This window comes from Mobula birostris, chromosome 29, assembly GCF_030028105.1.
Source record: "Mobula birostris isolate sMobBir1 chromosome 29, sMobBir1.hap1, whole genome shotgun sequence".
Classification (NCBI taxonomy): Eukaryota; Metazoa; Chordata; class Chondrichthyes; order Myliobatiformes; family Myliobatidae; genus Mobula; species Mobula birostris.
Genome location: NC_092398.1, coordinates 231471 through 256938, shown reverse-complemented (window position 1 = coordinate 256938; position 25468 = coordinate 231471). Strand labels below are relative to the sequence as shown.

General features: G+C 44.7%; 1 protein-coding gene across 4 annotated transcripts in view; it reads right to left on the bottom strand.

Annotated features, from left to right (window-relative positions):
* LOC140190265 (importin subunit alpha-7) overlaps nucleotides 1-25468 on the bottom strand; it is an 85654-nt gene that overhangs the window by 6671 nt on the left and 53515 nt on the right. For all 4 annotated transcript variants that reach the window (XM_072246842.1, XM_072246844.1, XM_072246843.1 and 1 more), the window contains exons 9-12: nucleotides 23710-23873; nucleotides 22913-22991; nucleotides 21371-21496; nucleotides 15018-15145 (exon numbers count right to left, since the gene is read on the bottom strand). In XM_072246842.1, the coding sequence (XP_072102943.1) occupies nucleotides 15018-15145; nucleotides 21371-21496; nucleotides 22913-22991; nucleotides 23710-23873 (497 nt within the window). The remainder of the gene's footprint in view (nucleotides 1-15017; nucleotides 15146-21370; nucleotides 21497-22912; nucleotides 22992-23709; nucleotides 23874-25468) is intronic.

Sequence of the window (25468 nt, the reverse complement as noted above, 5' to 3'; positions counted from 1 at the left end):
AGCAGAATAAAAGAGTTTATCTGAATCTTATTGTGTCTTGCTTTGCAGTTTCACTTTGCCTTGCATTCAAATGTAACTGTAGATGTTTCTCGCTTATACGCAATGCAAGAAGCATCAGGAACAAAGGTGATGAACTGAGAGTTTGGATGCATACATGGTATTATGATATAGTGGCCATTACAGAGACTTGGCTGACACCAGGGCAGGAATGGATTATCAATATTCCTGGATTTCAGTGCTTTAAAAGGGATAGAGAGGGGGGAAAGGGGAGGAGGGGTGGCATTAGGAGGAAGAGTTTGGAAAGGTGCAAAAATAACAGGGTTGTTTTCATGGGTGACTTTAACTTCCTTAATATTGATTGGCACCTGATTAGTTCCAATGGTTTAGACGGGGCAGAGTTTGTTAGTGTGTCCAGGACGGAATTCTGTCACAGTACATTGACAGGCCGACTTCAGGGAAATGCCATACTAGATCTAGTATTAGGTAACGAACCGGGTCAGGTCACAGATCTCTCAGTGGGTGAGCATCTGGGGGACAGTGACCACCGCTCCCTGGCCTTTAGCATTATCATGGAAAAGGATAGAATCAGAGAGAACAGGAAAATTTTTAATTGGGGAAGGGCAAATTATGAGGCTATAAGGCTAGAACTTGCGGGTGTGAACTGGGATGATGTTTTTGCAGGGAAATGTACTATAGACATGTGGTCGATGTTTAGGGATCTCTTGCAGGGTGTTAGGGATAAATTTGTCCCGGTGAGGAAGATAAAGAATGGTAGGGTGAAGGAACCATAGGTGACAAGTGAGGTGGAAAATCTAGTCAGGTGGAAGAAGGCAGCATAATTGAGGTTTAGGAAGCAAGGATCAGATGGGTCTATTGAGGAATATAGGGTAGCAAGAAAGGAGCTTAAGAAGGGGCTGAGGAGAGCAAGAAGGGGGCATGAGAAGGCCTTGGCAAGTAGAGTAAAGGGAAACTCCAAGGCATTCTTCAATTATGTGAAGAACAAAACGATGACAGGAATGAAGGTAGAACCGATTAGAGATAAAGGTGGGAGGATGTGCCTGGAGGCTGTGGAAGTGAGCGAGGTCCTCAATGAATACTTCTCCTCGGTATTCACCAATGAGAGGGAACTTGTTGACGTTGAGGACCATATGAGTGAGGTTGATGTTCTGCAGCCTGTTGATATTAAGGGAGAGGAGGTGTTGGAGTTGTTAAAATACATTAGGACAGATAAGTCCCCGGCAGAAAATTCCCCAGGGTGCTCCACGAGGCGAGGGAAGAGATTGCTGAGCCTCTGGCTAGGATCTTTATGTCCTCGCTGTCCACAGGAGTGGTACTAGAGGATTGGAGGGAGGCGAATGTTGTCCCCTTGTTCAAAAAAGATAGTAGGGATAGTCCAGGTAATTATAGACCAGTCTGTAGTGGGAAAGCTATTGGAAAAGATTCTTAGAGATAGGATCTATGGGCATTTGTGAATCATGGTCTGAGCAGGGGCAGTCAGCATGGCTTTGTGAAGGGGAGATCGTGTCTAACAAGCCTGATAGAGTTCTTTGAGGAGGTAACCAGGCATATAGATGAAGGTAGTGCAGTGAATGTGATCTAGATGGATTTTAGTAAGGCATTTGACAAGGTTCCACATGGTAGGCTTATTCAAAAAGTCAGAAGGCATGGCATCCAGGAAAGTTTGGCCAAGTGGATTCAGAATTGGCTTGCCTGCAGAAAGCAGAGGGTCGTGGTGGAGGGAGTACATTAGGATTGGAGGGTTGTGACTAGTGGTGTCCCACAAGAATCGGTTCTGGGACCTCTAATTTTCGTGATTTTTATTAACACCCTGGATGTAGGGGTAGAAGGGTGGGTTGGCAAGTTTGCAGACAACGCAAAGGTTGGTGGTATTGTGGATAGTGTAGAGGATTGTCAAAGATTGCAGAGAGACATTGATAGGATGCAGAAGTGGGCTGAGAAGTGGCAGATGGAGTTCAACCTGGAGAAGTGTGAGCTGGTACACTTTGGAAGGACAAACTCCAAGGCAGAGTACAAAGTAAATGGTAGGATACTTGGTAGTGTGGAGGAGCAGAGGGATCTGGGGGTACATATCCACAGATCCCTGAAAGTTGCCTCACAGGTAGATAGGGTAGTTAAGAAAGCTTATGGTGTGTTAGCTTTCATAAGTCGAGGGATAGAGTTTAAGAGTTGCGAGGTAATGACGCAGCTCTATAAAACTCTGGTTAGGCCACACTTGGAGTATTGTGTCCAGTTCTGGTCACCTCACTATAGGAAAGAAGTGGAAGCATTAGAAAGGGTACAGAGGAGATTTACCAGAATGCTGCCTGGTTTAGAGAGTATGCATTATGATCAGAGATTAAGGGAGCCAGGGCTTTACTCTTTGGAGAGGAGGAGGATGAGAGGAGATATTATAGAGATATACAAGATATTAAGAGGAATAGATAGAGAGGACAGCCAAAGCCTCTTCCCCAGGGCACCACTGCTCAATACAAGAGGACGTGGCTTTAAGGTAAGGGGTGGGAAGTTCAAGGGGTATATTAGAGGAAGGTTTTTTTACTCAGAGAGGTTGGTGCGTGGAATGCACTGCCTGAGTCAGTAGTGGAGGCAGATACACTAGTGAAGTTTAAGAGACTACTAGACAGGTATATGGAGGAATTTAAGGTGGGGGGTTATATGGGAGGCAGGGTTTAAGGGTCGGCACAACATTGTGGGCCGAAGGGCCTGTACTGTGCTGTACTATTCTATGTTCTATTATCTCTAATGAGTGCATTTCCCTCCCACTCTACCCTAAAAAACTGAAATTTTTTTGCATTAATAGAAACAATCTGAAAACAGGCAAGCAACAAAGTTTAAGAAATTGCTTGTGTCCACTACAAGTAACGAGAAGCACGCAGGCGCAGTAGCTTGTCGTGCAAGGCCGCTGAGATGATTTAAAAAGTGAGGAGTTTCTTTCAGCAGGAGGTTTGATTGGGATAAGTGTGCAGATGAGTAGCTTGTCATCGCACAAGGCTGCCGAGAAGGCTCGGGATAAAAGGGAGACACTGCCTTGCAGAGCAGTCATCCGAGTCGCATGAGTTGGAGTAGTAGGACTTTGGCTCATCGGGGCTTCGGCGAGGACCGGCCTAGGTGGGGTAGGGAGGTAAGTTACTTTCATACCTCTGTTTTCCTCTAACTTAATAGTGGATATGACTGTCAGTTTTCTGCTCTGGGTGTCAAACGTGGGATATCTGGGAGACTTCCAGCCTCCCTGATGGCCACATCTGTGCCAGATGCATTGAGCTGTAGCTTCTTAAAGACTGAGTTAGGGAAATGGAGCTGCAGCTCAGTGACCTTCGGTTTGTTAGGGAAAGTGAGGAGGTGGTCAATAGGAACTACAGGCAGGTAGTCACGCTGGGGCCACGGGAGACAGATAAGTGGGTGACTGTCATGAGAGGGAGGGGAGAGTGTCAGGTAGTGGAGAGCACCCTGTGGCCATCCCCCTTAACAATAAGAACTCAATTTTGAGTACTGCTGGGGGGGCGGTACTTACCTGGAAGAAACAACAGTAACCGTGCCTCTGATTCTGGCCTGTGGCTCAGGAGGGTAGGGAATGGAAGAAGATGGCAGCAGTAATAGTTAGAAGGACAGGTAGGCAACTCTGTGGGAGTGAAAAAGAAACATGGATGGTAATTTGCCACCCAAGTACCAGGGTTCGTGATGTTTCTGAACGTGTCCACAATATCCTGAAATGGGAGGGTAAGCAGCCAGAGGTCATGGTACACATTGGTACCAACAACTTAGGAAGCAGGTCTTGAAAGCAGAGTTACAAAGGAAGTTGACAAGCAGGACTTCAAGGGTAGTAACCTCAGGATTGTTGCCTGTGCCATGCAACAGTGAACAGCGGGGAGGTTTGCTAATGCTATTGGGGAAGGTTAAAAATACATTTGCAGGGGGGTAGGAACAAAGTGAAGAGGCAGAGGATGGTGCAGTTGGTGCACAAGGAGCGATGGCTAGTAGGGAGTTTGTGAGGAAGGATAGGCAGATGATAAAGCAAAGACGCACTCAGCCTGATGGTTTGAATCACAACCTTTTGTATCACAACCTGGTACTCCAGCTGCAGTGCTGTCGACAAAAAAGCCTTGCAGAGGGTGGTTAGGGGAGCAGAGAAGGTTACTGGGGTCTCCCTACCTTCTGTCCAAGACCTCTTTCAGAGTCGATGCCTCCAGAAGACACGGTACATCATTAAAGACCCCTCACACCCTCTCCATGAACTGTTTGTTCTTCTGCCATCAGGCAAACATTACAGGAGCATCAAAACTAAAACCACAAGGCTACTAAACAGCTTCCTCCCACAGGCAGTCAGACTGCTAAATAGCTGCTCCACCTGACTCTGCTTTGGACACTTTTAACTTGCACTGGACACTTATAACTGATTTTAACTGACATGTGGCTGTTGCGTTTTACTATTTATTGTTAAGTTTATTATTCAGTGTTGTGTTTGTTATGTTATGATTGCACTGCCCCTGAGAAACGCTGTCTCATTCTGCTCTGCAGAGCTGATGGATGGTTAGAATGACCATAAAGTTTTTTGAATCTTTTTTTTTTGAAATGTGTCTGTTTTAATGTAAGGAGTATCATAAACAAGGTGAATGAACTTAGAGCATGGATTAATACATGTAACTATGACATTGTGGCCATTACAGAGACTTGGATGTCTCAGGGGCAGGAATGGCTGCTGTGTGTGCCGGGCTTTAGATGTTTCTCAAAGGACAGAGAGGGAGGCAAAAGAGGTGGAGGTGTGGCATTGCTAATCAGGGATAGCATAAAGGCTGCAGCAAAGGAGGAAGTCATGGAGGGATTATCTACTGAGTCAGTGTGGGTGGAAGTTGGGAATAGGAAGAGGATTATAGCTCTCCTGGGTATTTTTTTATAGACCCCATAGTAACAGGAATACCGAGGAGCAGATAGGGAGTCAGGTTCTAGAATGGTGCAATAATAAGATAGTTGTGGTGGGAGATCCTAAACTTTCCTAATATTGATTGGCATCTCCTTGGCGCAAGGGGTTCAGATGGGGTGGAGTTTGTTAGATGTGTTCAGGAAGGTTTCTTGACGCAATATGTAGATAAGCCAATTAAAGGAGAAGCTATACTTGATCTGGTATTGGGAAATGAAGTTGGTCAGGTATCAGCTCTCTCGTTGTGAGAGCATTTTGGAGGTAGGTATCACAACTCTATCTCTTTACCATAGCACTGCAGAGGGACAGGAGCAGACAATTTAAAAAAATAATTAATTGGGGTCAGGGGAAATATGATACTATTAGGCAGGAACTTGGGAACATAAATTGAGAGCAGATGTTCTCAGGGAAATGTGCAGCAGAAATGTGGCAAATGTTCAGGGAACATTCTGCATAGACATGTTTCATTGAGGCAGGGAAAGAATGGCAGGGTAAAAGAACCATGGTGTACAAAGGATGTAGAAAATCTTGTTAGGAAGAAAATTGTAGAACAATGAATCATACTTCAGTGGTGGACAAGTTTTGAAGAAGATCCTGAGAGGCAGGATTTATGAGTGTAAGGGGGTTTCGATTTTTATGTTACTGCGGAGGCTAATTAAAATGGCGTTTTTGTTAGGTTAATCTGGGGAATGCGGCTTTGTTGTGCCTTAACGCTGAGAAAGTTTGCGCTAGCAGCTTATTGTGGTTTAGAGGGTGATAAGAGGGTGCTATTAACCAATTGGGATAGTTGTTATGGTTTTGGTGTATTTGAAGATACTGTATGCACGGGGTTTTGGGGGAGAAGGCGGGAGAGCGAGACAGAGGATGGACCAGGTGCTGCGAGTCCGCTAACGGGGTCGGACCCCGAGCGGGACGTTCGGCGAGGAGACGGAGACGGAGACGGACTCGTGTGGAGCGTCTGGTCGACCACTGTTGTTGGTCCCAGGTGGCCGGTCCAGGTGGTCCGAGGGGTCACAGGGTGAAGAAGAAGGTCCTTGAGCTCCAACGGTTTTTGTGCACGAAGAGATTGAACTTTGATAAGTGTGGTGCCTTTTATTTTCCTTTTATATTTTATTCTCTTTTAATTATATAGTTCCAGTAATATCTATAAACTGTAAATCACTTAATTGCATCTGGTGTAATGTCTGTTATTTGGGCGGGGTGGGGTACCTCACACAGCATCCACACAAACGAATTACCCAGTTTGGCGGGGCCGAGGCTGTTTCCCTAGACGACAGCGAGCCGAGCGACCCTGAGGGTGGCCGGGGGGCTGCATTGTGGGGGCTCGTCCGGGATGCTTGAGTCTGTTGGTATGCTGTGTGGGTGCCCTGATTAAATCTGTAATGTGTGTCTCTGTGGGTTATTTGCTGTTGATTGCTGTATGCGTTGTGGGTGCGGTCTTTGTTCGAGTTCAGACTAGCATTGACAAGTTAGAGGTGGCACTCAGGGCTGTCCATGCAGCTGGGAGAGAGAGGAAAGAGTGGTCTGATTTGGAGGTAGAGTCTGCGAATGAATGTTCTAGCTCTGGCAGGCTCCGCCTGGCACTGGGGATAGTGTCCACCCCAGGAGGGGCGGAGACGTGTGAGACGTGGGCGGAGCGGATCTCTCAGTTGTTAGATGAGTGGCAGTGCTTGGTTGAGGGAGAGCGACAGGGATTGGTTGAAAGTTTGAGTAGGCGGGCTGGTGACGGTGTTAGAGCTGTCAGGTTCACTTACACCGTAGTGACAGCTGTCAGTTATTTGAAAGAGGGGGAAAGTTTTCAGTGTGTCTTCTCTGGCGAGGAGGGCGGCTAAATTGCTTGTAGTGCCAGGGGGATCATTTCAGGGGATCAGTTGTTCAGCTGCTCAGAGAGGTGTCGGGAAACTTAGTGGAGGCCCAGTGAGGGGAACGGCTTGGGGTCTCTGGGGAAGCACGTTCCCAGCAATGTACCACTGAACTTCCGCAAGGAAAAGACCCTATTCCTGAAGACTTATAGGGACCACGGCCCAGGGTGTCGTTACGGATAGAGGGAAGCGATGCTAAAGCTAACCTCGACCCCGGGGCACAGATCAAGTTGTTTTACAGTTCGTTTTACAACCGGTGTCTGAAGCATTTATCCTTGACAACCGCAAGGGCACCGGAGACTTTGGGTACTAGTGGCAGTAGTTATCCAGAAGATGATGATTGGTTAATGACCCTGGAGTTCATGGAGGCATTTTCTGGGCACCCAGTGGGTCGAGTTGCTTCTGAGAACGTGTGTAGCAGCCTTGAGCCAGTACCGAATTTAAATGAGACCCAGCGGTGGTACGGCTTGGGGAAAGTAGCTGAGGGTGAGACCCTCTTAGTAGATGCTCCGAACCACCACGAGGGAGGGGAGTTGACCACTGAAGACACCTCAGTGAGAGAGAGGTCACGGCAACAGGACCCTGTCGGCGTGGAAGATGGAGGCAGCGTGTGTGTGGATTATGCGATGTGGTTTAATGTGCTGCATCTGAGGGGTGGATGTTGCCAGATCCTGAGGAGTGCGGCTGTTGAGCCGAAGATGGCCTTTACTAGTTCCCTAGGATTCTTCCGATCCGAAAAGGTGCCCAAGGGCATATCCGGAGCCCCTGCATCCTTCCCGCGGGGGATGAGGAAAACCATGGGGGAAGTGAAGGTGTGTGGAGTTTTGACGTATGTGGATGACCGCCTAGAACTTGGATTCGCCTGGGGGGATTATGAGGCGAGGCGAGTGGCTGAGCCCGGGCGACCGAAGCGAAGTGTCAAATGTGGAGGAGTTTTTGGCCGGAGGAGTTTGGTGCAATGTGAGGAAAATGACCCGACATACCAGTTGAACTTCCTGGTGTTGGGACAGACGGTGGTGGACCGGGGGATGGAAACCCAGGTCGTCAATCTGAATGAGACACAGGAAAGAGAGGGGATTTGCACCGCACTGCGGTCATATACTGACGAATTAATCCAGCGAGAAGAAACAATGACCCACCTTCGAAGGGATTAGCAGAAACTCAAGACGTCCATTCAGAACAGATTGGAAGACTTACAAGTTGGGGAAGATCAAGGAAGTGTTCTGACTAAGGTCAACAGAAAACCGAGAGCCCAGGGAGGGGAGTTTGACTACACTCCCGAGGAGGTAAAGAAATAGAGGACAGATCTTGGAAAAGGGAGGCGGACGCTTGAAAGGAACCTGAAGATGACTATCGCGAGTTTAAATGAAGTGGAAAAACTGAAAGTTGACCTGGAAGACACCCTCAGGAAGAAACAACCGGAGGCTGAACATCCTTTAACTGCTGCTTTTCAGGTCAGGGTGGAAGAAGCTGGTGGGGTAACTGCGTCCCAGATTGAGATGGCCAGGAACCCTGAGTCAGAACTGCTGAGGCTGTGGCGAGAGCTGAAGGAGTCCCCGAAGAAGCTGACGTCTCGACTGCAGGAGGCTGAAGGGGTAGCCCCAGCTAAATGTTTCAGTTTGGAGAAACTCAAACAGCAGCTACCGATTCGAAGGATGATGTGCTGCACATGTGGTACATGCTGCCTTTCGCTAACTTCCCCGTGATTGAGGAAGAGACCTTTGGCCCTTCTCCCACTGAGTCAGGTGTAGTGGGGAGGGCTAGCTGTGGGCAGTCTGAGTTACGGCAGGATCAGGAAGGAGGAGAGGCGGGGCCCCAGCCACGGGACAGGGGGCTCCGAGCTGTAGTGGTGGCCTGAGTGTGAGAGGAGTTGGCAAGCAGGCCCGAGGTATCCCTAGTAGTGTCTGAGCCTTGTGGGTTTAGGTGAGGGGGTACGGAGGTCTCAGAGGGTTAAGAAGCTCCCAGATAGGTTGGCCTATTTAGCGCCCGTGGGACGGGAGTAAGGTCCACTGTTTGGGGAGCACTGTCACTGTGTGTATCTGTGTATGTGTGTGCTGTGTGTCTGTAGGACTGGGTGGCGAGTTATTTAGAAGTCATGAGGACATGACTTTATTTGGTGGGGGGAGAGTGTAAGGGGGTTTCGATTTTTATGTTACTGCGGAGGCTAATTAAAATGGCGTTTTTGTTAGGTTAATCTGGGGAATGCGGCTTTGTTGTGCTTTAACGCTGAGAAAGTTTGCGCTAGCAGCTTATTGTGGTTTAGAGGGTGATAAGAGGGTGCCATTAACCAATTGGGATTGTTGTTATGGTTTTGGTGTATTTGAAGATACTGTATGCACGGGGTTTTGGGGCAGAAGGCGGGAGAGCGAGACAGAGGATGGACCAGGTGCTGTGAGTCCGCTAACGGGGTCGGACCCCGAGCAGGATGTTCGGCGAGGAGACGGAGACGGAGATGGACTCGTGTGGAGCGTCTGGTCGACCACCGTTGTTGGTCCCAGGCAGCCGGTCGAGGTGGTCCGAGGGGTCACAGGGTGAAGAAGAAGGTCCTTGAGCTCCAACGGTTTTTGTGCACGAAGAGATTGAACTTTGTTAAGTGTGGCGCCTTTTATTTTCCTTTTATATTTTATTCTCTTTTAATTATATAGTTCCAGTAATAAAAAAAAACTGTAAATCATTTAATTGCATCTGGTGTAATGTCTGTTATTTGGGCGGGGTGGGGTACCTCACACAGCATCCACACAAACGAATTACCCAGTTTGGCGGGGCCGAGGCTGTTTCCCTAGACGACAGCGAGCCGAGCGACCCTGAGGGTGGCCAGGGGGGCTGCATGAGCATTTGTCAGCAGGTTGTGCCTTACGAGCCTGATTGAATTCTTTGAGGATGTAACAAAACACATTGATGAAGGTAGAGCAGTGGATGTAGTGTATATGGATTTCAGCAAGGCATTTGATAAGATTCCCCATGTAGAACTCATTCACAAAGTAAGGAAGCATGGGATCCAAGGAGACCTTGCTTTGTGAATCCAGAACTGGCTTGCTCACAAAGGTAAAGGGTGGTTGCAGACGGTTTGTATTCTACATGGAGGTCGGTGACCAGTGGTGTACCACAAGGATCCGCTCTGGGACCCCTCTGCTTTGTGATTTTTATAACTGACCTGGATGGAGAAGTAGAAGGGTGGGTTAGTTAGTTTGCCGATGACACAATGGTTAGCTATGTTGTGGATAGTCTGGAGGGTTGTCAGAGGTTACAGCGCAACTTCGATAGGGTGCAGAACTGGGCTGAGAAGTGGCAGACGGAGCTCAACCCAGGTAAGTGTGAAGTGGTTCATTTTGGTAGGTCGAATTTGAAGACAGGATATAGTATTAATGGTAAGACCCTTGGCAGTGTAGAGGATCAGAGAGATCTTGGGGTCCATGTCTATAGGACACTCAAAGCTGCTGCCCAGGTTGAGGGTGTTAAGAAGGTAAATGGTGTGTTGGCATTCATCAACCATGGGATCGAGTTCAAGAGCCGTGAGGTAATGTCACAGCTGTATCAGACTTTGGTCTTCTGCTTGTCTGTATTAAAGGGACATCCTTCTGTTCTTGGCAGAGATTTTGGGATCCATGTCTATCGATACTTCAAAACTACTGAACAAGTTGATAGGGTGGTTAAGACATATAGTATGCTTGCCTTCGTTAGTCATGGCATTGAGTTCAAGAGCCATGAAGTAATGTTATAACTCTATAAAACTATGGTTAGACCACACTTGGAGTATTGTGTTTAGTTCTAGTCGCCTCTCTATAGGAAGGCTGTGGAAGCTTTAGAGGGGCTGCAGTGGAGATTTACTAGGATGCACCTGGACTAGAAAGTATATCTTATAAAACCATAAGTAAAAAGGTTGCGCAAGCTAGAGTTTTCCCTTTGGAGCAAAGGAGAATGAAAGATGATTTGATAGAGGTGTGTACAATGGTAGAGTGGACAGGCATCACCATTTCCCCAGAGCAGCAATGCTGATACCAGGAGGCACAATCCTAAAGTGATTGGACAAACGTATAGGGGAATGTCAGAGTAGAATCCCCCCCCCCCCCACCCACAGAGAGTGGTGGTAGAGACAGACACGTTAGGGACAATTACAAGACTCTTAGATAGGCACATGGATGTAAGAAAAATGTAGGGGTATGAGGGAAGAAAGGGTTAGATTGACCTTGAAGTAGGTTAACATGTTAACAAGGGCCTATACGTGCTATATAGTTCTATGTTCTATTCTGAGATTGTGCTCTCTGGTCCTAGTCTCTTGCACACCCTCTCCACATCCCACTCTATCTAGGCCTTTCAATATTCAGTAGGTTTCAATGAGAACCCGCTTCATTCTTGTAAGTTTCAGCGAGATAGGCCCAGAGCCAACAATCGCTCCTTAAGTCTTTCATTCCCTGAAACATTCCCATGAACATCCTCTGAACCTTCTCCAATGCCACTACATCCTTTCTTAAATAAGGGCGCAAAACTGCTCGCAATACTCCACGTGAGGCCTCACCAACGCCTTATGAAGCCTCAGCATTACATCCCTGCTATTATATTCTAGTCCTCTGGAAATGAATGCGAACTTTGCATTTGCGTACCTACCACTGATACCAGATTCACCAGATTATGGTTTCCAGGATTATCTCTATTTCCCTTCTTGAACAACAGAACAACCTGAGTTATTGTGTTGTGGCTGGAGAGTATATGCAGATCTTGGTTAAAGCCCCAACCATCACATCCCTTGCCTCTCTCAATAATAGAGGGTATATCTTATCAGGTCATGACTTAACCACCTTTGCATTCTTCATAAGATACATCACTACTCCACCTTCATCTCAAAATGACCTAATCTACAGTTCCAAAATACCGTGCAGAAGTCTTGGGCACATATACAGTATACAGCTAAGGCACTTGCACAGGACTGTATTTGTCAATGTGGAACAGACAGCGAGTTTGTAATCTGGCGGGAGAAAAGGATGTTGGGAATGGTGAGGGTAGGGCAATGTGGAAGGGGTGTGGGACAGGTGGCAAAGGAGTGCCAGGAGTGGGGAGTGGCATGGGGTGGCATTCAGACACACCCAGCCCTGAGATACCAGGCAAGGTCATTGATCATTACAGAATGCCTCTCTGGTGCTTCCCGCTTCCTCCTCCCTTCGCAACCATGATTCCCTCTTCCCCTCTTTTAAGAGCCTCTTGGATAGATACATGGAGTTTAGAAAAATAGAGGGCTATGCGCTAGGGAAATTCTAGGCAGTTTCTAGAGTAGGTTACATGGTCAGCACAACATTGTTGGCTGAAGGGCCTGTAATGTGCTGTAGATTTCTATGTTTTATGTTCTAGTCCATAGTCCAGCCCATTCTCAGTCCACAATAGAGACCCACATCAGACTCAGGTTTATCATCACTCAAATATGTCATGAAATTTGTTATTTTTTGCAGTAGGAAAATACAGTGCAATGCATAAAATTCTTCATCTTCCCTGCTCCTGTGAAATGATACTATACATTTCATTACTTAGTTTCTCTTTATCTGCCTCTTTCTCTAATAAATTTTATGACTGATCTTTGTGACCTCAATATTTAGGACATCTTGAAAAATTCTGGCAGTTTCAAAAATGCCAAATGTTAGGCAGCTATAACACTTACTTGCACTTACACTTGTCTCCCTGGTGACCTAACACTCAGTTTCTCCTTCACCGAATGCATTCACCCAGTGCTGCCCCAAATGTTGCTGTGAAATACCTCATGTGCAAAATGACATCTTTACATTACATACACCATACACAGTGGATTCCACTTAATTGGGATACATCGGGGCTAGTAAATTTTGGCACAATTAAGCGGCTGCCCCAATTAGCCAATTTCATGGAAATTGTTAAGAAGGAATAAAAAAAGACAAACTACCATTTAACTGAGTAACAGATTATAAATTTGAGTGAAATACAGAATGAATTAGAACACTACCAATATTAATAAAGTATTATAAAACCATGTATTAGTTCCTAATAGTTATTGATGGAGGAATTCACTTAAGAGTAAATAAACAAAATCAGCGCAGACATCTCGGGCAGATAGCGGAACTGCCTTCTGCTTATTTCTCGCCAACTATCAGTGACAAAAATCATTGCTTTTTGAACATAAATAGAATCAGAATCAGGTTTATTATCACCAGCATGTGATGTGAAATTTGTTAACAGCAGCAGCAGCAGTTCAATGCAATACATAAACTAGCAGAGGGAGAGAAAAAAAATAATAATAAATAAAATAAAACATAATAATAAATAATCAAGTAAGTCAATTACGTATATTGAATAGATTATTAAAGATGTGCAAAAACAGAAATACTGTATATTAAAAGAAGTGAGGTAGTGTCCAAAGCTTCAAAGTCCATTCAGGAATCGGATGGCAGAGGGGAAGAAGCTGTTCCTGAATCGCTGAGTGTGTGCCTTCAGGCTTCTGTATCTCCTACCTGATGGTAACAGTGAGAAAATGGCATGCCCTGGGTGCTGGAAGTCTTTAAAAATGGACGCTGCCTTTCTAAGACACCACTCCCTGAAGATGTCCTGGGTACTTTGTAGGCTAGTGCCCAAGATGGAGCTGACTAGACTTACAACCTTCTGCAGCTTCTTTCTGTCCTGTGCAGTAGCCCCTCCATACCAGACAGTGATGCAGCCTGTCAGAATGCTCTCCACGGTACAACTAAAGAAGTTTTTGAGTGTATTTGTTGACATACCAAAGCGCTTCAAACTCCTAATAAAGTATAGCCGCTGTCTTGCGTTCTTTATGACTACATCAATATGTTGGGACCAGGTTAGATCCTCAGAGATCTTGACACCCAGGAACTTGAAGCTGCTCACTCTCTCCACTTCAATGAGGATTGGTATGTGTTCCTTCGCCTTACCCTTCCTGAAGTCCACAATCAGCTCTTTCATCTTACTGACGTTGAGTGCCAGGTTGTTGCTGTGGCACCACTCCACTAGTTGGCATATCCCTGTACACCCTCTCATCACCACCTGAGATTCTACCAACAATGGTTGTATCGTCAGCAAATTTATAGATAGTATTTGTGCTATGCCTAGCCACACAGTCATGTGTGTACAGAGAGTAGAGCAGTGGGCTAAGCACACACCCCTGAGGTGTGCCAGTGTTGATCGTCAGTGAAGAGGATATGTTATCACCAATCCGCACAGACTGTGGTCTTCCGGTTAGGAAGTCGAGGATCCTATTGCAGAGGCCCAGGTTCTGCAACTTCTCAATCAGGATTGTGGGAATGCTGGTATTAAATGCTGAGCTATAGTCGGTGAACAGCAACCTGACATAGGTGTTTGTGTTTTCTAGGTGGTCTAAAGCTGTGTGAAGAGCCATGGAGATTGTGTCTGCCGTTGACCTATTGTGATGATAGGTAAGCTGCAATGGATCCAGGTCCTTGCTGAGGCAGGAGTTCAGTCTAGTCATAACCAACCTCTCAAAGCATTTCATCACTGTTGATGTGAGTGCTACCAGGTGATAGTCGTTAAGGCAGCTCACATTATTTTCTTTGACACTGGTATAATTGTTGCCTTTCTGAAGCAAGTGGGAACTTTGCGTAGCAGTGAGAGGTTGAAAATAGATGCTAAACGCATGCAACTGACGCCATTTAAAAACTTCGCTCTAAGCACTGTGTAGTTTCTAATGGCTACACAAGTGCACGAGACTAACAATAGTTAGAATCTGTTCAGCAACAGTCTCCTGTTCCAATTAAGTGGCATAGTGTCCCAAATAAATGAATGGATTCCCGGCTATTTTCTCATTAGTTCTTGTTCTTTGAGAGTTACTCCAAATAAGCAGCTGCCAATTAACTGAAATCCATTGTATTTTTAATATATGAATGTGAATTGTACATTCGACATTGTTGTTTGTGGAACTGTATTTTGCACAAAGTAGCTAACACATTATTCTTAATAAATGGTGGTAATTTTAATTGCCTACAATTAAATAATTTATACTTTTAAGTTCTTTATGTCAATCACCTTTTCAGAGGAAGCACATGGATCTGAACATTGGGAAGATCAGAACTGGGCCAAGCTACAATTTTCCCAAATGACAGGTGAATCTCAATGCACTTGTTTTAAGGCACACACATAGGAAATGTACTTTGGCCATGGAACTATGATCCAACAAAGAAAATTAATGTTTTCAAGAAGGAAAATGAAGTGAAAATTCCAAAGCTCTTTTTACTCACTTAATCTGTTCTGGTGTTCCTCCAGAGGTGGCATTCGTTATGGCCCATGCTGCTTCTTTCCTCGTACGAAATTCTGCCTTTTGAAGGAGGTCAATAAGCACTGGAAAAATACTTGCATCTATTACAGCCTGAAAAATAGAGAGGATAGAAAGGGAGGAAGAACATACATTTAAAACATTTTCACTTACAGAAGAAGTCACCCAACTTCAGTATTATCTTATGGAGGAGGGGAAGAGAAGAAATTAGTCACAGTCATACTTTATTGATCCCGAGGGAAATTGGTTTTCATTACAATTGCACCTTAAATAATTAAATAGTGATAAAACCATAAATAATTAAATTGTAATATATAAATTATGCCAGGAAATAAGTCCAGGACCAGCCTATTGGCTCAGGGTGTCTGACCCTCCAAGGGAAGAGTTGTAAAGTTTGATGGCCACAGGCAGGAATGACTTCCTATGACGCTCTGTGTTGCATCTCGGTGGAATGAGTCTCTGGCTGAATGTACTCCTGTGCCCACCCAGTACATTATGTAGTGGATGGGAGACATTGTCCAAGATGGCATGCAACTTGGACAGCATCCTCTTTTCAGACACCACCGTGAGAGAGTTCAGTTGCATCCCCACAACATCATTGGCCTTACGAATGAGTTTGTTGATTCTGTTGGTGTCTGCCACCCTCAGCCTGCTGCCCCAGCACACAACAGCAAACATGATAGCACTGGCCACCACAGACTCGTAGAACATCCTCAGCATCATTCGGCAGATGTTAAAGGACCTCAGTCTCCTCAGGAAATAGAGACGGCTCTGACCCTTCTTGTAGACAGCCTCAGTGTTCTTTGACCAGTCCAGTTTATTGTCAATTCGTATCCCCAGGTATTTGTAATCCTCTACCATGTCCACACTGACCCCCTTGATGGAAACAGGGGTCACCGGTGCCTTAGCTCTCCTCAGGTCTACCACCAGCTCCTTAGTCTTTTTCACATTAAGCTGCAGATAATTCTGCTCACACCATGTGACAAAGTTTCCTACCGTAGCCCTGTACTCCACCTCATCTCCCTTGCTGATGCATCCAACTATGGCAGAGTCATCCGAAAACTTCTGAAGATGACAAGACTGTGCAGTAGTTGAAGTCTGAGGTGTAAATGGTGAAGAAAAAGGGAGACAAGACAGTCCCCTGTGGACTGTATTCAAATAATATTCTGCAATGAGGTAGGTTGAACATGAAAATTTAGATCAAAATTTGAAATTTTTCTTTGAGGTGAGGGGTGGGGGGGGGGGGGGAACAATCCTAGCAGAGGAAAACCATAGCAGTCAGGGACATCTTGGATCCAGTCCACAGCATTCTTAAGTGGGAATGGTGGGCCATATCAAAGGTGGTGATGAATCAGCATACAGCATGCAGACTGATAATTTGGCTGAGAAGTGTAATAACAACCACCTCTCACTCAACGTCAGCAAGTCCAAGGAACTGATTGTAGACTTCAGTAGAGGGAAACCAGAGATTCATGAGCCGGAACTCATCGGAGGATCGGAGGTGGAGAGTATCAGTAACTTTAAATTCCATCATTATCTCAGAGACCTGACCTGGACCCCATCATATAAATATAATTGCAAAGAAAGCACAACAGTGCCTCTACTTCCTCAAGAGTCTGCGGAGATTCAGCATGTCTTCAAAAACTTCCAACAATGTGTGGTGGAAAGTGCGCTGACTGGCTGCGTTATGACCTGAAACGGGAGCATCAATGCCTTTGAGTGGAAAATCCTACAAAAGGCCTACTACATCATGGGTAAAGCCCTTCCAACCATAGAGCACATCTACATGAACCGAGAAGCATCTATCATCAAAGATCCTCACCACCCAGGTCATGCTCTCTTCTCACTGCTGTCATCAAGCAGAAGGAACAAGAGCCTCAGGAGTCACACCAGCAAGTTCAAGGACAGTTACTACTCCCCAACCATCAGGCTCTTGAACAAAAGGGGGTAGCTACACTCATTCTATTTCTGGTGTTCCCATACTGATGGTCTCACATTAAGGACTCTTCATCTTGTTACTTTGTGCTGTCATTAATTAATGCTATTTAGTTATATTTGCATTCCCACAGCTTGTTATTTATTGATCCTGTTACAGTTGCTGTTCTATAGATTTGCTAAGTTTGCCCGCAGGAAAAAGAATCTCAGGGTTGTACGTGGTGACACATATGTACTCTGATAATAAATTTTACTTTGAACTTTGAACAGTCAGAGGTCATGGTCCAAGTTGTTACCAATGACATAGGCAGGAAGACTGACGAGGTCTTACAGAATAAGTTCAGGGAGTTAGGTGCTAATTAAAGGACAGGACCTTCAGGGTTGTGATCTCAGGATTGCTACCCATGTCACGTGCTAGTGAGACCAGAAACAGGAAGATCATGCAGTTTAATACGTGGCCAAGGAGATGGTGCAGGAGGGAGGCATTCAGAATTTTGGAACACTGGGCTCTCTTCCAGTGAAGGAGGGACCTGGACAGATGGGACTGTTTGCGTCTGAACTGGAGGGGGACTAATACCTTAGCGGGAAGGCTTGTTAGTGCTGCTCTGAATGGTTTAAACTAGAGTTGCAGGAATGAAAACCAGATGACAGGGCAGATAGTGGAGTGGTTGTGGGGGAAGATAATTTTTAACCTACATATAAAGACAGGAACCGAAAGGTTGAGCATGGTGAGAAGAACGCCCTGAATTTTCTCTATTTTAATGCAAGCATTGTTGGATTATAGCAGGTAAGGCAGACAAGCTCAGGGCATGGATCAGTACATAGAATTATGATATTGTAATCGTTAGTGAGGCTTGGTTGCAGGAAGAACAGCACTGGCAACTCAATGGTCCAGGGTTCCATTGTTTCAGACATGATAAAGTGGGCAGCATTACAGTGAGAGGGGTCGCACTACTTATCAGGGAAAACATCATGGCACTGCTCACACAGGCCAGATTGGAGATTTTGTCTACTGAGGTTTTATGGGTGGAACTGAGAAGTATGAAAGAGATGACCACATTAATGAGTTATATTATAGGCTCCCCAATAGTCAGTGGGAATAGAGGAGCAAATTTATAGAGAGATCACAAACAGTTGCAAGAAACACAAGGTTGTGATAATAAGTGATTTTAACTTTCCACATATTTATTGGGACTTCCATACTGTTAAAGGACTGGATGGGATTGAGTTTGCCAAATATGTCCAGGGACATTTCTTTAATCAATATATAGAAGTTCCAACAAAGAGGCCTTCAAAAGTGAAATTTTCAGAGTTTGTATGTCCCTGTAAGAATAAAAGGTAAGGCCAACAGTTTTAGGGAGTCTTGGTTTTCGAGAGATATTGAGGCCCTGGTTAAGAAGTAGAAGGAGCTACATAGCAGGAATAAGAAATGCAAGAGAACACTAAAGAGGGCAATCAGAAGGCACCAGTTGCTCTAGCAGACAAGGTGAAGAAGAATCCCGAGGGCAAAATTAAGAGCATATATTATGCTCTTAATATTGCCCAAGGGCATATATTAAGAGCAAAAGGAGCAAGGAACAAAATTGGTCCTTTTGAGGATCAGTGTGGTCATCCATGCATGGAGCAAGAAGAGATGGGAAAGATCTTAAATGGATTTTTTGCATCTGTATTTACTAGGGAGATGGACACAGTTTTCTTAAAAGTAAGGTCATAGACCATATACAGACTACAGAAGAGGAGGTGTGTGCTGTCTTGAGGCAAATTGGAGTAGATAATTCCCTAAGGCCTGACAAGGTGTTCCCTCAGACCACAGGGGAGACTAGTTCTTGAAGGCCTTGGAAGAGGTATTTAAAATGTCCTTAGCTGCAGGTGAGGTGCCAGAGAACTGGAGGATAGCTGAAGCTGTTCCTTTGTTCAAGGAAGTTCTAAGAATCAGCCATGAAATTATAGGCCAGTGAGTCTGACTTCAGTAGTGGGTAAATTATTGGAAGGTACCAAAGGACTGGATATATAAGTATTTGGATCGACAGGACCTGATTAAGGATAGTCAACATGGCTTTGTGTGTAGTAGGTTGCGTCTAACCAATCTTACAGAATTAATCGTGGAGATTCCTAGGAAAATTGATGAAGGAAAGGTAGTGGATGTTGTCAACACAGACTTTAGCAAGGCCTTTAACAAAGTCCTGCATGGGAGGCTGGCCAAGTAATACAGTTGCTTGGCATTCAGGATGAGATAGTAAATAGGATTTGACATTGGGATGTTACTGTGAAGTTGTCTAAGATATTGGTAAGACCAAATTTGGAATCTACTGTGCAGTACTGGTCACCTATCTCCAGGAAAGTTATCAGTAAGAATGAAAGAGTACAGAGAAAATTTTCAAGGACGTTGCCAGGGCTTGAGGACCTGACTTATAGGGAAAGGTTGAACAGGTTAGGACTTTATTCCCTTCAATGTAGGAGAATGAGGGAAGATTCGATAGAGGTATACAACATTATGAGTGGTATAGATAGGCTTAATGTAAGTAGGTTGGGTGAAGCTAGAACTGAGGTCACAGGTTAAGGATAAAAGGTGAAATGTTTGAGGGGAACTGGCATCAGAGGGCAACTTCTCACAACTCATCAGCGAACAGTTAAATTCTTCCTATTCAATTGTCTCTATTTTCCTTTTCAGGGTCCTATTGGGATCTTCTGTCTACAGCAACACTCATTTGCGGTTCTTTATGATGGCACATTCCTGCTCTTGCAGCTTGCCGATCAGCCGCGTTTTCAGGTGACTTCGGGGGCCCGTACAGCCCTGTGGACACAAATTCTTGCCGGTAACGCATGCTGAAGCATAGCGGGAGCCACAACATCAACGACAGAGTGAGCGGCTGTCGGATGGCTCTGCACTAGGTAATCGATTTGCCAATTCTCAAGTTGAAGAACTCAAAATAAAAAGCAACGCTTCAGACTGACTGTAACATTGAAATAGCGACTGTTGTCTCCCCTGTTACTGTGGAAGGAATGATATCTGTCTCTCCCTTGTTAGTGAGAGAGACAGCCTGTGGGATGTTGAAATGTTAGTTTTTGATGAACTGTAGACCATGGTCTCTCTTTGGGAGCTTTGTTGTTGCTGGCATGGTGGGTGGTGAGAATGCTGACGCTTTGGCCCTGGCCTAAGCATGGGACAACTTGCAGTGACCAATTGGCCTGCCAGCCGATGCGTCTCTAAAGGGTGATCAGGGGCTGGGGGTGGCTGTGCAGTCACAGGGACAGCATGCAGGCAGTGGTGGGAATTGAACCTGGGTCACCTGTGCTGTAGAGTGTTGTGCTGGTCACTATGCTACCATGCCCCGCCACTGTCCACAATTTATATCCTGCATGTTGTCTGTGTTTACGTGCCTGTGATGTTGCTACAAGCTTTCATTGTTCCTGTATCCCATCGTACTTGTGCGCTTAAAAATAAACTTGATTTAGGCCAGGTTATTGAGTGCATTTAGAGCAGACTTTGATAGATTCTGATCAGTCAGGGCATGAAAGGTTATGGGGAGAAGGCAGGAGATTGGAGCTGAGAGGGAAGTAGATCAGCCATGATGAAATGGTGGAGCAGACTTGATGGGCTGAATGGCATAATTCTGCTCCTATATCTCATCATATCTTTATTTTAGAATATGTGGGGGGGAGGGTTGATGCTGCTTGTGTGTGGGAGGGGGGCAGGGGGCATCTTAGGTCTTTTTTCTGTCATCATTCTTTGGGTTTTTTTCCTTCTGCTTCGAGGATGTCTACAGAGAGTAAGAATTTCAGCTTGTATATTGCATTCATTCTCTGATATTAAATGGAACTATTGAACTTCTTCACTCAGAGGGTGGTGGGAGTGTGGACGAACTGCCATAGAAGTGGTGCACTTGGCTTCGATTTCAACACTTAAAAGATGTTTGGATAAGTACTTAGATGCGAGGGGTATGTAGGGCTATGGTCCAGGTGTGGGTCAATGAGACTAGGTGGAATAAGAGTTTAGCAGGGATTTGTTGGGCTGAAGGGCCTGTTTCTGAGCTGTAGTCCTCTATGACTATGACTGAATTGACACAATGGTTATTCCAATATTCAAGAAACCAGTCTAAAAGTTGTCATAAACCATTGAGAGCAGACTTTTGTTAAATAAAGATGCTTTTCTTGATTAAAGTTGACAGGATTTTGTAGCAAACCATAACGACTTTTATTATATCTTTAGTCTTATAACAATTATAAATCAATCAAAAGTGAACTTATGATTACAGGTTATAATCTAAATATTCCTGAAAATTCACTAGTACCTTGCAAATTTATGTAAATCTAGATGATTTAAACAGATCAATTCCATATGTAGAAAATTATTTATTTCAAGTCAAATATATATTTGGCTACCTGAATCTGGGCTCGATTTCCAGCTGTAATGTTTGAAATGGTCCAACAGGCCTCCTTTCTTATGGATTCTTTTGGACTACTTAATAAATGTAGCAGACATGGCAAAGCTGAACAATTTAATATGACCTGCTCAAAACAAAACATTCAATAAATAAACTCAAGAATTTACATCAACACTGTTCAGGATCATAGAATCACATTACAGAGAATCAAGGCCCTTTGGTCCATCATGCACAATCCTAAGATCAAGTACATAGTTATGTGTACCAGCCTGCGATGCCTTGACAACTCAAGTGCTTGTTTAGTTACTGAAATGCTGTGAGAACACATGTTGATGCCACCTTTATACTCAGTGAGGGGAAACTTCTTCACTTAGAGGGCTGTGAGAGTGTGGAACAAGCTGCCAGCACAAGTGGTGCATGTGAGCTAAACTTCAATGTTTAAGGTAAACTGATGGCAGGGGTATGGAGGGCTATGGTCTGGGTGCAGGTCGATGCGAGTAGGAAGTTGAAATAGTTCGGTATGGACTAGATGGGCTAAAGGGTCTGTTTCTGTGGTGTGCTTTGCTTTGACTCTATGATTCCACTGATTTAATTGGTTTGGCAGAACATTGTGGAATGCATTGTTTTACAGTGTGAATATGCGCTGGGAGAAGCCCTTAAGTGCCACCACAATTCCAGCGGCAATTTGTTACTGTAATTCCCATTAAATATTTGGGGCCTACAGTACAATCCCAGCATAGTTTTTGTCCTCTTATTTTTAACTTAACCCATAAACCCTCACTGCATAATCGCTCAGTAATTTCATCTTGGACAATTGCCAACATGTTGATGCAACTTCCTCTCCTCTCACTCCTCTGCTTCTATGCCGTAGGTTACACCTGGTCAAACCCTGGATTTTATTTATCTTTAAGCATTTCTGTAACTTATTATCCTTCTCTAACTTAAAACTATTCTCCTTACTATCAACACGATCATCTATTTTTATGTCACTCTGCAAATTTACTAATAATTTGTCATGTTCAAATTGTTCATATATGTGACACACAGCAAGGGTCCATGGCCACAAGGACATCATCAACTACACTGCCCCCATCCATATATTTTGTTACCTTCTTCAAAAAAAAACTATGTCAAATTGGTCAGAGAGGATCCCGCACCAAGAAAGCAATGTTGACTATCCCCAGTCAACCCCCCACCTTTCCAAGTGTAGTTAATGCTGTCCCTCAGTGCTTTTTTCAATAATTTCCCATCCACCGACATCACAGTCATTGGTTTATTCTACGGCCTTCTAGAACAAAGGTACCAGTAATCCGTCACCTCAGTTGTGGCCAATGAAGATATAAAAGTCTCTATCAGGGCCACCAGAATCTCCTCCATTGTCTCCTATAGCAGCCAGTAATATATGTCAATAAGCCCTGAGAGTTTATCCACCTCTACAGCATCTACAGTTCTTTTTAGAATATGTCTGACCCCTTCTTGAAACCTGAAATTGCAACATCTTCCTTAATAAATATAGATGAGAGGCCTGTAGTGCACTTACCTGTGTCTGGATATCATCACCTGTTACTATGTTACCTACAGCTCTTAATGCTGGTGAGGCAACTTTGTTATCATTATGCCTATAAGAAATACACATAATTATTTCTCAGAAATTATGCATCCAACATGTGACCAGGCTATTTCATACAAGGCGCAGAAATCAAGACTGGCACACACTGATCAACAAGTCTTCATTTGTTGCTTTGGGAGAAGTCAGAAACAAACTAAAAGCCAAACACAGCAGATGCTGTTAAACTGAAACAAACACAAAAGCAGAAATAGACAGCAGCAGAGAGTAAACAGTCAACCATCAACAATCTTTTGTCTTGGATTTAAAACATAAACTGTTTCTTTCTTCACAGATACTGAATATTCAGAGCTTTGTTATTTAAGGTGCAGCCCTATTTAGGAGGCAGTTTGGCAGCCCATTCCAAGCACACAATTTCCAGGTTTTAGTTGGCAAAAGGGTAGAGATTTTATCATAAGACATTTATAGCCCTCACATCTCCAAACCTGATAGACATAAAGCAAACTAACAGGTGCAACAGGGGACGTGCACAAGTACATTATAATAATGGAACAAGAAACAAGGAAATACATGTCAAATGTTATGACTTTGTATATTAAGTGAATAGGGAAAATAAAATAGTGAATACTCAAATACTTATTTATCCTTGTAAACTTCTAGTTCTATTCATGGATCATTGATATTTCTAACCTTTGTCTAGGGAGTGATCCAAAAATAAAAATCTGAGACCGTAAAGAATATTACTATATCATGGGACAAAGAAAACTTACATTAAGAGTTCCACCAATCGTCTGCAAATCCCAGAGTCAATAACAGCCTGAATTTTCTCATTGGGTCCATCTGACAAGTACGATAATGCCCAACAAGCATCAGCAAGCAAGTCAGGGTCACTGCTGAACAGTAATCTGGCTAGTACAGCTAAGCATGGCGAAACCTGTAGGTAAAATAGAGGTTTATTCATTTTAATTGCTTTCTAAATTGAAGATGAAGATTAAATAGCATTGAAATTATCCATTCATTTAGAGAATTACAGAGAAAATGTACAAGGATGTTGTCAAGACTTGAGGACCTGAACTATAGGGAAAGATTGAACAGGTTAGGAGCATATGAGAATGAGGGGAGATTTGATAGAGATATACACAATTATGAGGGGTGTAGACAGGGTAAACATAAGCAGGCTTTTCCCACTGAGGTTGCGTGAGATTAGAATTGAAAGCCAAAGGTTAAGGATAAAAGGTGAAATATTTAAGGGGAACCTGAGGGAAGAACTTCTTCACTCAAAGAGTGGAGCTAAGTGTGAAACGAGCTGCCAGTGGAAGTGATGGATGTGGGTTCGATAGCAACATTTAAGAGAAGTTTAGGTAAGTACATGAATGGGAGGCTTACGGTCCAGGTGCAGGTTAGTGGAACGAGGCAGAATAACAGTTTGGCACAGACCAGACGGGTTGTAGTATTCTTTGACTCCAATGTCCCGCCAATACAACATTGAATGGTAGTAAGGGAGGAAGTGTAGCACTTGTTCCGCTTGCAAGGATAAGTGTCAGAAGAGAGATCAGTGGGGAGGGACGAATGGGCAAGGCAGTCACGTAGGGAGCAATCCCTGCAGAAAACAGAAAGGGGGGGGGTGGGATAGACGTGCTTACTGGTGGGATCCCGTTGGAGACAGCAGAAGTTGCAGAGAATTAGGTGCTGGACATGGAGGCTGGTGGGGTGGTAGGTGAGAACAATAACCCTATCCCTGGTAGGGTGACAGGAGGAAGGGGTGAGAGCAGACAGGCATGAAGTGGAAGAGATGCTGGTGAGGGTAGCATTGATGGGACGAAGGCAAGCCACTTTATTTGAAAAAGGAGGAAATCTCCTTTGTTCTGGAATGAAAAGCAGGTGTCCTGAGAGCAGATGCAGCAGAGACGGAGGAATTGGAGGCTACCCAGACAGAAGATAAGGTGTTGTTCCTCCAACATGATGGCATGAACATTGAGTTCTCTAACTTCCGTTATGTCCCTCCACCCCTTCTTACCCCATCCCTTATTATTTTTTTCCCTTTTCTTCCTCTCTCTTTTTTCTCCCTCTGCCCCTGGCACTATATCTTCCTCTGATGCTCCCCTCCCCCTTTCTTTCTCCCTAGGTCTCCCGTCCCACGATCCACTCCCTTCTCCAGCCTTGTATCCCTTTTGCCAATCAACTTTCCAGCTCTTGGTTCCATCCCTCCCCCTCCCGTCTTCTCCTATCATTTTGGATCTCCCCCTCCGCCTCCCACTTTCAAATCTCTTGCTATCTCTTCTTTTCAGTTAGTCCTGACAAAGGGTCTCGGCCCGAAACGTCGACTGTACCTCTTCCTATAGATGCTGCCTGGCCTGCTGTGTTCACCAGCATTTTGTGTGTGTTGTCTCTATACCTGGATCCTTGACTTCCTCTTCGGGAGACCACAGTCTGTGCTGATTGGACTAACTCCTCCTTGCTGATAATCAACACCGGTGCACCTCAAGGATGCATGCTTAGCACACTGCTCAACTCTATCTACACCCATGA